The sequence below is a fragment of the Leptidea sinapis genome, chromosome 5 (genome assembly GCF_905404315.1).
Source record: "Leptidea sinapis chromosome 5, ilLepSina1.1, whole genome shotgun sequence".
Taxonomy (NCBI): domain Eukaryota; kingdom Metazoa; phylum Arthropoda; class Insecta; order Lepidoptera; family Pieridae; genus Leptidea; species Leptidea sinapis.
In genome coordinates, this window is record NC_066269.1 from 16596781 (window position 1) to 16610992 (window position 14212).

The following is a 14212-nucleotide window of genomic DNA, read 5'->3' on the forward strand; positions in this document are numbered from 1 at the left end:
AATTTTTTCTAATTGTTTTGCATGTAAATCATCGAAAGTAATTTGATGGATTTTTACTCTAAGAATATTGATTTCAGCAATTTCAAACGAGCTGTCTTCTTGTAAAGAATTACTTAGGCGCTATTTTTTTATGACAGTAGGGCAAGGCGTTCAGCTGATGGTAAGTGAAACGACCTGCCCATTACAATGCACTAGTGCTCAGGATTCTTGAAACACCCAATAATTCTGAGCGGCACTACAAACCGAAATACAATAATGCTTACACAATTCTGCTTCACGGCAGAAAAAGGCGCCGTTGTGGTACCCATAATCTAGCCGGCATGCTATGCAAAGGAGCCTCCCACTGGTAAATATTTTTATGCCAGGACAAAATTTACCTGAAATTACCGATAAGAATGCCATTTGCTTCTCGATTCGTCCTTCACATTTAAATAAATAAATATATATTTTAAGTTCCCCTTGTACCTACAGCATCGAGTTATTCATAATCACTTTAACATTAACTTAAACAGAAAACATTCATTCAAATTAACACCTTCTTTCGTGACAGTATCTTCGAAGTAAATGAACGAAAACTCTGCCTAATAGACGTGTAGGCAGAGTTTTGCTTCGGACAATTTTTGACCGTGGTTGTGAGTCAAATACTTAATGTACGTCAATGGTTTTCCCAGGTCTAGAATATCCTTAATAAGCGGTTGTACAGTCCCGTGTAAATATTTACATGCATTTAGACAATTTAGCTGTTATTTTTAGTTTAAAGACATTTATTCTCATAAGATTTAACCTAAAATCACTTACATAAGAATTTTACATATATATATGACTAAGCATGCAAAACAAGCAAAGTGAACACTTACAAAAAATGAAGGTACATAAAAAATTGCTCAACATAACAACATCAATATATTATTTTTTTATACAGAATAAGAAGGACTGGATGACGATTTATTTAACAGTTGAAGTAAACTAAAATTATGCCTACGGTTTAAACAATAGTACAAATAAAAAACTAAAAGAAAATAAGCACATGTTTATATGTGTGATTGTGCATTCGAGCATTTTTTAACCACATTAATTATTTTATTCCTAACAAATTTAATCTTAAAAACTACTTATAACTATAAAATTAACATTATTTATTAGATTTACTTATAATGAACTATAATTATTACAATTATTATACAGTTTTGTTTATAATAATATATTTTTTTTAGTTATTTTTTTAAATGCTGAACTTTTAATGTATTGTATTGTATTGTGACAGCAATCAATCATCAGCACTTGTCAGATGTTACTTTTACTTTGGCTGTTGGCAGTTAATACGTAGCAGAAAAACAATTGCATTTTTTGATATAAATTATAATTTGACAGTTGACATAAGATGCAACAAACAGTTTCCATTGCGCCCATTGATTCATCATACAAGTACAAACTTATAATTATATGTTTTTAGTCAAGTATTCATTTCTCGTTACGTTAATTTACTAGCTAAAATAACTTTTGTTTTAAAAAGTAGCGTGACGTCACCAAATGGCCCAACGAAAGACCAGCGTTGGCTTTCACACCAGCAAACATGCTAAGTTGGGACCATTTTTGTAACATATAGGACTACCTATAAAATTAAGGCGCCTTTTTCTTTTTTATTAAGAGTACTAATTCTTTCAGATTTTGTTTGTTCATTGTTTGTCTCCTTTATAAGTTTTATTTTAAGTTAGCTGTATATTTATGGGTACTATATGTCTCAAATTAACATTTTTCATTCATTTCATTTCAATCTTATTCAATAAGATACACTCGAGCTATTCGCAATCCTTGAGTAGAGTATAGCCTCGAACTTAGTATTAGTTATAGAACCCGCCTTCTTGAGACGAGGAAGTCTCACTCAGTTTAAACTTCGGTATTTGTCGCTAAACAATGCTTCACCTAATTCCGATACGTTTACGTACGGTTACACACTGAACGCTTCAACGGATAGTATTCAAACTAACTCGTATACCACACTGTTAGTTAGTGTTAACTGTAGGTTAAATAGATGTTGTTTCCTAGACATCGTGAATTGTCTTGTAAATCTTTTATGGTTAAACATTAGTTTTGTTATTATTTGTTCATATTTCATTTGCTGTCTAAGAACTATTTGATAAAATAATCCATTTAAAATTAATTCAACAATGTCATCGTTTCATATAATAGATATAAAGCAAGGGGGAAGGCCTGGCAGTTAGCCTGGATATAGGCCTTTGATCGTGTAAGGCACAAGGCGCTCCTCTCTTTCTGCTTTAATATCTTTTTAATTTTTTAATGTGTATAGTGAATAATATTTATTTTATAAGAAAATAAATTTATGTGAAAACATGTATTCCTCGGATAATATAATAGTATAATAATCAAAGAGTATGTAAATACTTCGTAATAAGAGGCGGGATTGGCTGAGTAAAAATTAAAATTTAGTTTAGTATGAAACGTGCAGTGATTTGACATAAGTTTAAATAAAGCGAACACTTGCTTAAAACGCAGTGGATTTCGGCTATCTCCATATTTTACAAGATCACAGCCGTCATCTGTTAATCTATCAATGACTGTACGTTTCATACAATCGAGTGAATCGCTTTTTTCTTAGAGAGTTTCGCCTAGGCTGACAAATTATGTAATAATATAACTACGGATTACTACTCAAGATAAATGTACATAGTCTATTACTACGATCAATTTTTTTTTTATTTTTTTAATATATCTTGTACGGTTCAATATAATTAGAATCAAACTAACCTACGTTGACGTAATGGTAGAATTTAAATTTGTTTATCCAATAATATTAGCAACTTAGCTTACATATAAGGTATGTGTGCACACAAACTAGAAATCCTGTCTCTCGGTTTCTCACCTTGCCTATGATAATCAGTTTGTTTTAATTACTGCGAAGGCGTCGGGCAATGTGGCCAAAATACCCCAAGATCCTTTGACAGCAGATTGTGGACAATCTGTGGCCAAAATATCCCAAGATCCGTTGATAGCAGATTGTGGACAATCTATGGCCAAAATATCCCAAGATCTTTTGATGGCAGATTGTGGACAATCTATGGCCAAAACACCCCAAGATCCTTTGATAGCAAATTGTGGACAATCTATGGGCAAAATACCCCTAGATCCTTTGATAGCAGATTGTGGACAATCTGTGGCCAAAACACCCCAAGATCCTTTGATTGCAGATTGTGGACAATATAGTGCCAATGCGATAGCAGATTGTAATGTATAGTGGTGAATATTTTTTTAAATACTTATTTGTTATGCAATTATTAAAATGTTGTGCATTAATCGTATCGTTAAATGTGAACGCCAAGGCTAACCAGTTCCTCGATAACACGAACTTAGTGAGAAGACTCAAAAGAACTAAACTTTTTGAGTTAGTATAATGAAAAGCTAAAGTAATATAGTGCAGTTAATAGTGAAACTAACATGTACTATTTTTTTTAATGAAAATAAGAGGGCGAGACGTTCAGCTGATGGTAATTGATCGCCCTGCCCATTAAAATGCAATGCCGCTCAGGATTCTTGAAAAACCCAAAAATTCTGAGCGGCAATGCAATTGCTCGTCACCTTGAGACATAAGATGCTAAGTCTCATTTGCCCAGTAATATCACTAGCTATGGCGCACTTCAGACCGAAACACAGTAATGTTTACACATTACTGCTTCACGCTAGAAAGACGGCTGAAAAGAAAAATTCAAATCACTGAAATGATTATTGTGCTTGTAGATGATAGAAATTTTGGAAATATATTTAAATAATTATTTAATGAACCATCATATTTTGGGACCATGTGTTCCACAGGTTCAATTAGATTAAATGTTTACTAAGTTTTATAAGATGGTTGCCTATGGTTGTCAAACATGAACCCTTACCGAAAAATTATCAAATAAAATCAATTGTCTGGAGAAACTGTCATAACCATAGTGTTAACACCAGGAACAGACATAAACTTATAATGCCTACTACTCGGCTAAGTTGAGTAAGTAAGTCTTTTGTGGGGTGATGTATACGCTTTTGCAACAAGATCCCAGAAAATGTTCAAAACAAAAGTATTACGATATTCAAAAGAATTGTTCAAAAACGTTTGTGTAGTAAAGGTTACTAAAACGTAAATGACTTTCTTAATGATAACACAGATAGGGTAATGTAATGTAATAATGGTGCGACCACCGTCAGGCTATTAAATATAAAGTTAATTTGTACGAAATCACTTAAAAATTTTTATGAAAACAAAGCCCTCTGAGTTTTTTGCGCCCATTCTTCTCAGGCCTGGGGCATTTTTTGGAATGTAGTTTTTGACTTTCAATAAATAATTTTATATCCAATTTTGAATAAAAGTAATTGAATTTGACTTTCTAACAGCATAGAAAGAAGCGTAGTTGGAGTTAATAGAATAGATAAAGTAAAATTGAAATATATAAAAGTATGACGAAATTTAAAGATGAAAATTCAATATGCAGATCACTGAAATGGCGATGAAAAGAGAAAAACATGAAAAATGGACTAAAATATTAACACACTGATACCGAAGAGATTGTAGTCGTGAGTGGAGTAGAAGAAAAATGCAACAAACTAAACGTTGGGAAGATTAGTAAAAGAGTCGCTGGGCCTAAATGGATCCAAATAGCGAAAGACAGAGAGGCTATTTATTTATGTTTTTTGAGAACTCCATATTATGTGTTACCACAACGGCGCCTATTTCTGCAGTGAAGAAGTACTGTGTTTCGGTCTGAAGGGCGCCGTAGCTAGTGAAATTACTGGGCAAATGAGACTTGACATCTTATGTCTCAAGGTGATGAGCGTAGCGCCGCTCAGAATTTTTGGAAATTTCAACAATCTTGAGCGGTACTGCATTGTAATGGCCAGAGCGTATCAATTACCATCAGCTGAAGGTCCTGGTCGCCTCGTCTCTCATTTTCATAAAAAAAATGCGTTAAACCTTACTGAACAATATTTGTACATACACTAGTTGATATCATTGTATATTATGTTTCTACCTCTTTCAGACCATTTTTTATTTGCTTTACAAAACGTTGAGCCTAAATTGTTCGTAACATTTCTACAATAAACAACTTGACCGTCAACTGCAGAACCGTTTTGGTAAATTGATTGTACTCTACGTCGACAATGTAACGGTCCTTCAAATTGAATGAAACTTTGGTCACTTTATAGTCACCACAAATAATATTTCATTTTGTTATTGTTGTATACCTTCAGTGTAATTTTTTCTAATTGTTTTGCATGTAAATCATCGAAAGTAATTTGATGGATTTTTACTCTAAGAATATTGATTTCAGCAATTTCAAACGAGCTGTCTTCTTGTAAAGAATTACTTAGGCGCTATTTTTTTATGACAGTAGGGCAAGGCGTTCAGCTGATGGTAAGTGAAACGACCTGCCCATTACAATGCACTAGTGCTCAGGATTCTTGAAACACCCAATAATTCTGAGCGGCACTACAAACCGAAATACAATAATGCTTACACAATTCTGCTTCACGGCAGAAAAAGGCGCCGTTGTGGTACCCATAATCTAGCCGGCATGCTATGCAAAGGAGCCTCCCACTGGTAAATATTTTTATGCCAGGACAAAATTTACCTGAAATTACCGATAAGAATGCCATTTGCTTCTCGATTCGTCCTTCACATTTAAATAAATAAATATATATTTTAAATTCCCCTTGTACCTACAGCATCGAGTTATTCATAATCACTTTAACATTAACTTAAACAGAAAACATTCATTCAAATTAACACCTTCTTTCGTGACAGTATCTTCGAAGTAAATGAACGAAAACTCTGCCTAATAGACGTGTAGGCAGAGTTTTGCTTCGGACAATTTTTGACCGTGGTTGTGAGTCAAATACTTAATGTACGTCAATGGTTTTCCCAGGTCTAGAATATCCTTAATAAGCGGTTGTACAGTCCCGTGTAAATATTTACATGCATTTAGACAATTTAGCTGTTATTTTTAGTTTAAAGACATTTATTCTCATAAGATTTAACCTAAAATCACTTACATAAGAATTTTACATATATATATGACTAAGCATGCAAAACAAGCAAAGTGAACACTTACAAAAAATGAAGGTACATAAAAAATTGCTCAACATAACAACATCAATATATTATTTTTTTATACAGAATAAGAAGGACTGGATGACGATTTATTTAACAGTTGAAGTAAACTAAAATTATGCCTACGGTTTAAACAATAGTACAAATAAAAAACTAAAAGAAAATAAGCACATGTTTATATGTGTGATTGTGCATTCGAGCATTTTTTAACCACATTAATTATTTTATTCCTAACAAATTTAATCTTAAAAACTACTTATAACTATAAAATTAACATTATTTATTAGATTTACTTATAATGAACTATAATTATTACAATTATTATACAGTTTTGTTTATAATAATATATTTTTTTTAGTTATTTTTTTAAATGCTGAACTTTTAATGTATTGTATTGTATTGTGACAGCAATCAATCATCAGCACTTGTCAGATGTTACTTTTACTTTGGCTGTTGGCAGTTAATACGTAGCAGAAAAACAATTGCATTTTTTGATATAAATTATAATTTGACAGTTGACATAAGATGCAACAAACAGTTTCCATTGCGCCCATTGATTCATCATACAAGTACAAACTTATAATTATATGTTTTTAGTCAAGTATTCATTTCTCGTTACGTTAATTTACTAGCTAAAATAACTTTTGTTTTAAAAAGTAGCGTGACGTCACCAAATGGCCCAACGAAAGACCAGCGTTGGCTTTCACACCAGCAAACATGCTAAGTTGGGACCATTTTTGTAACATATAGGACTACCTATAAAATTAAGGCGCCTTTTTCTTTTTTATTAAGAATACTAATTCTTTCAGATTTTGTTTGTTCATTGTTTGTCTCCTTTATAAGTTTTATTTTAAGTTAGCTGTATATTTATGGGTACTATATGTCTCAAATTAACATTTTTCATTCATTTCATTTCAATCTTATTCAATAAGACACACTCGAGCTATTCGCAATCCTTGAGTAGAGTATAGCCTCGAACTTAGTATTAGTTATAGAACCCGCCTTCTTGAGACGAGGAAGTCTCACTCAGTTTAAACTTCGGTATTTGTCGCTAAACAATGCTTCACCTAATTCCGATACGTTTACGTACGGTTACACACTGAACGCTTCAACGGATAGTATTCAAACTAACTCGTATACCACACTGTTAGTTAGTGTTAACTGTAGGTTAAATAGATGTTGTTTCCTAGACATCGTGAATTGTCTTGTAAATCTTTTATGGTTAAACATTAGTTTTGTTATTATTTGTTCATATTTCATTTGCTGTCTAAGAACTATTTGATAAAATAATCCATTTAAAATTAATTCAACAATGTCATCGTTTCATATAATAGATATAAAGCAAGGGGGAAGGCCTGGCAGTTAGCCTGGATATAGGCCTTTGATCGTGTAAGGCACAAGGCGCTCCTCTCTTTCTGCTTTAATATCTTTTTAATTTTTTAATGTGTATAGTGAATAATATTTATTTTATAAGAAAATAAATTTATGTGAAAACATGTATTCCTCGGATAATATAATAGTATAATAATCAAAGAGTATGTAAATACTTCGTAATAAGAGGCGGGATTGGCTGAGTAAAAATTAAAATTTAGTTTAGTATGAAACGTGCAGTGATTTGACATAAGTTTAAATAAAGCGAACACTTGCTTAAAACGCAGTGGATTTCGGCTATCTCCATATTTTACAAGATCACAGCCGTCATCTGTTAATCTATCAATGACTGTACGTTTCATACAATCGAGTGAATCGCTTTTTTCTTAGAGAGTTTCGCCTAGGCTGACAAATTATGTAATAATATAACTACGGATTACTACTCAAGATAAATGTACATAGTCTATTACTACGATCAATTTTTTTTTTATTTTTTTAATATATCTTGTACGGTTCAATATAATTAGAATCAAACTAACCTACGTTGACGTAATGGTAGAATTTAAATTTGTTTATCCAATAATATTAGCAACTTAGCTTACATATAAGGTATGTGTGCACACAAACTAGAAATCCTGTCTCTCGGTTTCTCACCTTGCCTATGATAATCAGTTTGTTTTAATTACTGCGAAGGCGTCGGGCAATGTGGCCAAAATACCCCAAGATCCTTTGACAGCAGATTGTGGACAATCTGTGGCCAAAATATCCCAAGATCCGTTGATAGCAGATTGTGGACAATCTATGGCCAAAATATCCCAAGATCTTTTGATGGCAGATTGTGGACAATCTATGGCCAAAACACCCCAAGATCCTTTGATAGCAAATTGTGGACAATCTATGGGCAAAATACCCCTAGATCCTTTGATAGCAGATTGTGGACAATCTGTGGCCAAAACACCCCAAGATCCTTTGATTGCAGATTGTGGACAATATAGTGCCAATGCGATAGCAGATTGTAATGTATAGTGGTGAATATTTTTTTAAATACTTATTTGTTATGCAATTATTAAAATGTTGTGCATTAATCGTATCGTTAAATGTGAACGCCAAGGCTAACCAGTTCCTCGATAACACGAACTTAGTGAGAAGACTCAAAAGAACTAAACTTTTTGAGTTAGTATAATGAAAAGCTAAAGTAATATAGTGCAGTTAATAGTGAAACTAACATGTACTATTTTTTTTAATGAAAATAAGAGGGCGAGACGTTCAGCTGATGGTAATTGATCGCCCTGCCCATTAAAATGCAATGCCGCTCAGGATTCTTGAAAAACCCAAAAATTCTGAGCGGCAATGCAATTGCTCGTCACCTTGAGACATAAGATGCTAAGTCTCATTTGCCCAGTAATATCACTAGCTATGGCGCACTTCAGACCGAAACACAGTAATGTTTACACATTACTGCTTCACGCTAGAAAGACGGCTGAAAAGAAAAATTCAAATCACTGAAATGATTATTGTGCTTGTAGATGATAGAAATTTTGGAAATATATTTAAATAATTATTTAATGAACCATCATATTTTGGGACCATGTGTTCCACAGGTTCAATTAGATTAAATGTTTACTAAGTTTTATAAGATGGTTGCCTATGGTTGTCAAACATGAACCCTTACCGAAAAATTATCAAATAAAATCAATTGTCTGGAGAAACTGTCATAACCATAGTGTTAACACCAGGAACAGACATAAACTTATAATGCCTACTACTCGGCTAAGTTGAGTAAGTAAGTCTTTTGTGGGGTGATGTATACGCTTTTGCAACAAGATCCCAGAAAATGTTCAAAACAAAAGTATTACGATATTCAAAAGAATTGTTCAAAAACGTTTGTGTAGTAAAGGTTACTAAAACGTAAATGACTTTCTTAATGATAACACAGATAGGGTAATGTAATGTAATAATGGTGCGACCACCGTCAGGCTATTAAATATAAAGTTAATTTGTACGATATCACTTAAAAATTTTTATGAAAACAAAGCCCTCTGAGTTTTTTGCGCCCATTCTTCTCAGGTCTGGGGCATTTTTTGGAATGTAGTTTTTGACTTTCAATAAATAATTTTATATCCAATTTTGAATAAAAGTAATTGAATTTGACTTTCTAACAGCATAGAAAGAAGCGTAGTTGGAGTTAATAGAATAGATAAAGTAAAATTGAAATATATAAAAGTATGACGAAATTTAAAGATGAAAATTCAATATGCAGATCACTGAAATGGCGATGAAAAGAGAAAAACATGAAAAATGGACTAAAATATTAACACACTGATACCGAAGAGATTGTAGTCGTGAGTGGAGTAGAAGAAAAATGCAACAAACTAAACGTTGGGAAGATTAGTAAAAGAGTCGCTGGGCCTAAATGGATCCAAATAGCGAAAGACAGAGAGGCTATTTATTTATGTTTTTTGAGAACTCCATATTATGTGTTACCACAACGGCGCCTATTTCTGCAGTGAAGAAGTACTGTGTTTCGGTCTGAAGGGCGCCGTAGCTAGTGAAATTACTGGGCAAATGAGACTTGACATCTTATGTCTCAAGGTGATGAGCGTAGCGCCGCTCAGAATTTTTGGAAATTTCAACAATCTTGAGCGGTACTGCATTGTAATGGCCAGAGCGTATCAATTACCATCAGCTGAAGGTCCTGGTCGCCTCGTCTCTCATTTTCATAAAAAAAATGCGTTAAACCTTACTGAACAATATTTGTACATACACTAGTTGATATCATTGTATATTATGTTTCTACCTCTTTCAGACCATTTTTTATTTGCTTTACAAAACGTTGAGCCTAAATTGTTCGTAACATTTCTACAATAAACAACTTGACCGTCAACTGCAGAACCGTTTTGGTAAATTGATTGTACTCTACGTCGACAATGTAACGGTCCTTCAAATTGAATGAAACTTTGGTCACTTTATAGTCACCACAAATAATATTTCATTTTGTTATTGTTGTATACCTTCAGTGTAATTTTTTCTAATTGTTTTGCATGTAAATCATCGAAAGTAATTTGATGGATTTTTACTCTAAGAATATTGATTTCAGCAATTTCAAACGAGCTGTCTTCTTGTAAAGAATTACTTAGGCGCTATTTTTTTATGACAGTAGGGCAAGGCGTTCAGCTGATGGTAAGTGAAACGACCTGCCCATTACAATGCACTAGTGCTCAGGATTCTTGAAACACCCAATAATTCTGAGCGGCACTACAAACCGAAATACAATAATGCTTACACAATTCTGCTTCACGGCAGAAAAAGGCGCCGTTGTGGTACCCATAATCTAGCCGGCATGCTATGCAAAGGAGCCTCCCACTGGTAAATATTTTTATGCCAGGACAAAATTTACCTGAAATTACCGATAAGAATGCCATTTGCTTCTCGATTCGTCCTTCACATTTAAATAAATAAATATATATTTTAAATTCCCCTTGTACCTACAGCATCGAGTTATTCATAATCACTTTAACATTAACTTAAACAGAAAACATTCATTCAAATTAACACCTTCTTTCGTGACAGTATCTTCGAAGTAAATGAACGAAAACTCTGCCTAATAGACGTGTAGGCAGAGTTTTGCTTCGGACAATTTTTGACCGTGGTTGTGAGTCAAATACTTAATGTACGTCAATGGTTTTCCCAGGTCTAGAATATCCTTAATAAGCGGTTGTACAGTCCCGTGTAAATATTTACATGCATTTAGACAATTTAGCTGTTATTTTTAGTTTAAAGACATTTATTCTCATAAGATTTAACCTAAAATCACTTACATAAGAATTTTACATATATATATGACTAAGCATGCAAAACAAGCAAAGTGAACACTTACAAAAAATGAAGGTACATAAAAAATTGCTCAACATAACAACATCAATATATTATTTTTTTATACAGAATAAGAAGGACTGGATGACGATTTATTTAACAGTTGAAGTAAACTAAAATTATGCCTACGGTTTAAACAATAGTACAAATAAAAAACTAAAAGAAAATAAGCACATGTTTATATGTGTGATTGTGCATTCGAGCATTTTTTAACCACATTAATTATTTTATTCCTAACAAATTTAATCTTAAAAACTACTTATAACTATAAAATTAACATTATTTATTAGATTTACTTATAATGAACTATAATTATTACAATTATTATACAGTTTTGTTTATAATAATATATTTTTTTTAGTTATTTTTTTAAATGCTGAACTTTTAATGTATTGTATTGTATTGTGACAGCAATCAATCATCAGCACTTGTCAGATGTTACTTTTACTTTGGCTGTTGGCAGTTAATACGTAGCAGAAAAACAATTGCATTTTTTGATATAAATTATAATTTGACAGTTGACATAAGATGCAACAAACAGTTTCCATTGCGCCCATTGATTCATCATACAAGTACAAACTTATAATTATATGTTTTTAGTCAAGTATTCATTTCTCGTTACGTTAATTTACTAGCTAAAATAACTTTTGTTTTAAAAAGTAGCGTGACGTCACCAAATGGCCCAACGAAAGACCAGCGTTGGCTTTCACACCAGCAAACATGCTAAGTTGGGACCATTTTTGTAACATATAGGACTACCTATAAAATTAAGGCGCCTTTTTCTTTTTTATTAAGAATACTAATTCTTTCAGATTTTGTTTGTTCATTGTTTGTCTCCTTTATAAGTTTTATTTTAAGTTAGCTGTATATTTATGGGTACTATATGTCTCAAATTAACATTTTTCATTCATTTCATTTCAATCTTATTCAATAAGACACACTCGAGCTATTCGCAATCCTTGAGTAGAGTATAGCCTCGAACTTAGTATTAGTTATAGAACCCGCCTTCTTGAGACGAGGAAGTCTCACTCAGTTTAAACTTCGGTATTTGTCGCTAAACAATGCTTCACCTAATTCCGATACGTTTACGTACGGTTACACACTGAACGCTTCAACGGATAGTATTCAAACTAACTCGTATACCACACTGTTAGTTAGTGTTAACTGTAGGTTAAATAGATGTTGTTTCCTAGACATCGTGAATTGTCTTGTAAATCTTTTATGGTTAAACATTAGTTTTGTTATTATTTGTTCATATTTCATTTGCTGTCTAAGAACTATTTGATAAAATAATCCATTTAAAATTAATTCAACAATGTCATCGTTTCATATAATAGATATAAAGCAAGGGGGAAGGCCTGGCAGTTAGCCTGGATATAGGCCTTTGATCGTGTAAGGCACAAGGCGCTCCTCTCTTTCTGCTTTAATATCTTTTTAATTTTTTAATGTGTATAGTGAATAATATTTATTTTATAAGAAAATAAATTTATGTGAAAACATGTATTCCTCGGATAATATAATAGTATAATAATCAAAGAGTATGTAAATACTTCGTAATAAGAGGCGGGATTGGCTGAGTAAAAATTAAAATTTAGTTTAGTATGAAACGTGCAGTGATTTGACATAAGTTTAAATAAAGCGAACACTTGCTTAAAACGCAGTGGATTTCGGCTATCTCCATATTTTACAAGATCACAGCCGTCATCTGTTAATCTATCAATGACTGTACGTTTCATACAATCGAGTGAATCGCTTTTTTCTTAGAGAGTTTCGCCTAGGCTGACAAATTATGTAATAATATAACTACGGATTACTACTCAAGATAAATGTACATAGTCTATTACTACGATCAATTTTTTTTTTATTTTTTTAATATATCTTGTACGGTTCAATATAATTAGAATCAAACTAACCTACGTTGACGTAATGGTAGAATTTAAATTTGTTTATCCAATAATATTAGCAACTTAGCTTACATATAAGGTATGTGTGCACACAAACTAGAAATCCTGTCTCTCGGTTTCTCACCTTGCCTATGATAATCAGTTTGTTTTAATTACTGCGAAGGCGTCGGGCAATGTGGCCAAAATACCCCAAGATCCTTTGACAGCAGATTGTGGACAATCTGTGGCCAAAATATCCCAAGATCCGTTGATAGCAGATTGTGGACAATCTATGGCCAAAATATCCCAAGATCTTTTGATGGCAGATTGTGGACAATCTATGGCCAAAACACCCCAAGATCCTTTGATAGCAAATTGTGGACAATCTATGGGCAAAATACCCCTAGATCCTTTGATAGCAGATTGTGGACAATCTGTGGCCAAAACACCCCAAGATCCTTTGATTGCAGATTGTGGACAATATAGTGCCAATGCGATAGCAGATTGTAATGTATAGTGGTGAATATTTTTTTAAATACTTATTTGTTATGCAATTATTAAAATGTTGTGCATTAATCGTATCGTTAAATGTGAACGCCAAGGCTAACCAGTTCCTCGATAACACGAACTTAGTGAGAAGACTCAAAAGAACTAAACTTTTTGAGTTAGTATAATGAAAAGCTAAAGTAATATAGTGCAGTTAATAGTGAAACTAACATGTACTATTTTTTTTAATGAAAATAAGAGGGCGAGACGTTCAGCTGATGGTAATTGATCGCCCTGCCCATTAAAATGCAATGCCGCTCAGGATTCTTGAAAAACCCAAAAATTCTGAGCGGCAATGCAATTGCTCGTCACCTTGAGACATAAGATGCTAAGTCTCATTTGCCCAGTAATATCACTAGCTATGGCGCACTTCAGACCGAAACACAGTAATGTTTACACATTACTGCTTCACGCTAGAAAGACGGCTGTGGTATTA

The 14212-nt window shown here is 32.9% G+C and overlaps 1 protein-coding gene across 1 annotated transcript in view; it reads left to right on the plus strand.

Annotated features, from left to right (window-relative positions):
• Positions 1–13747, plus strand: part of LOC126964741 (uncharacterized) — a 49617-nt gene extending 35870 nt beyond the window's left edge. Inside the window, exons 9-11 of the mRNA XM_050808014.1 lie at positions 2967–3242; positions 8214–8489; positions 13461–13747. Of these exons, the coding sequence (XP_050663971.1) occupies positions 2967–3242; positions 8214–8489; positions 13461–13747 (839 nt within the window). The remainder of the gene's footprint in view (positions 1–2966; positions 3243–8213; positions 8490–13460) is intronic.
• Positions 13748–14212: the final 465 nt, after the last annotated feature.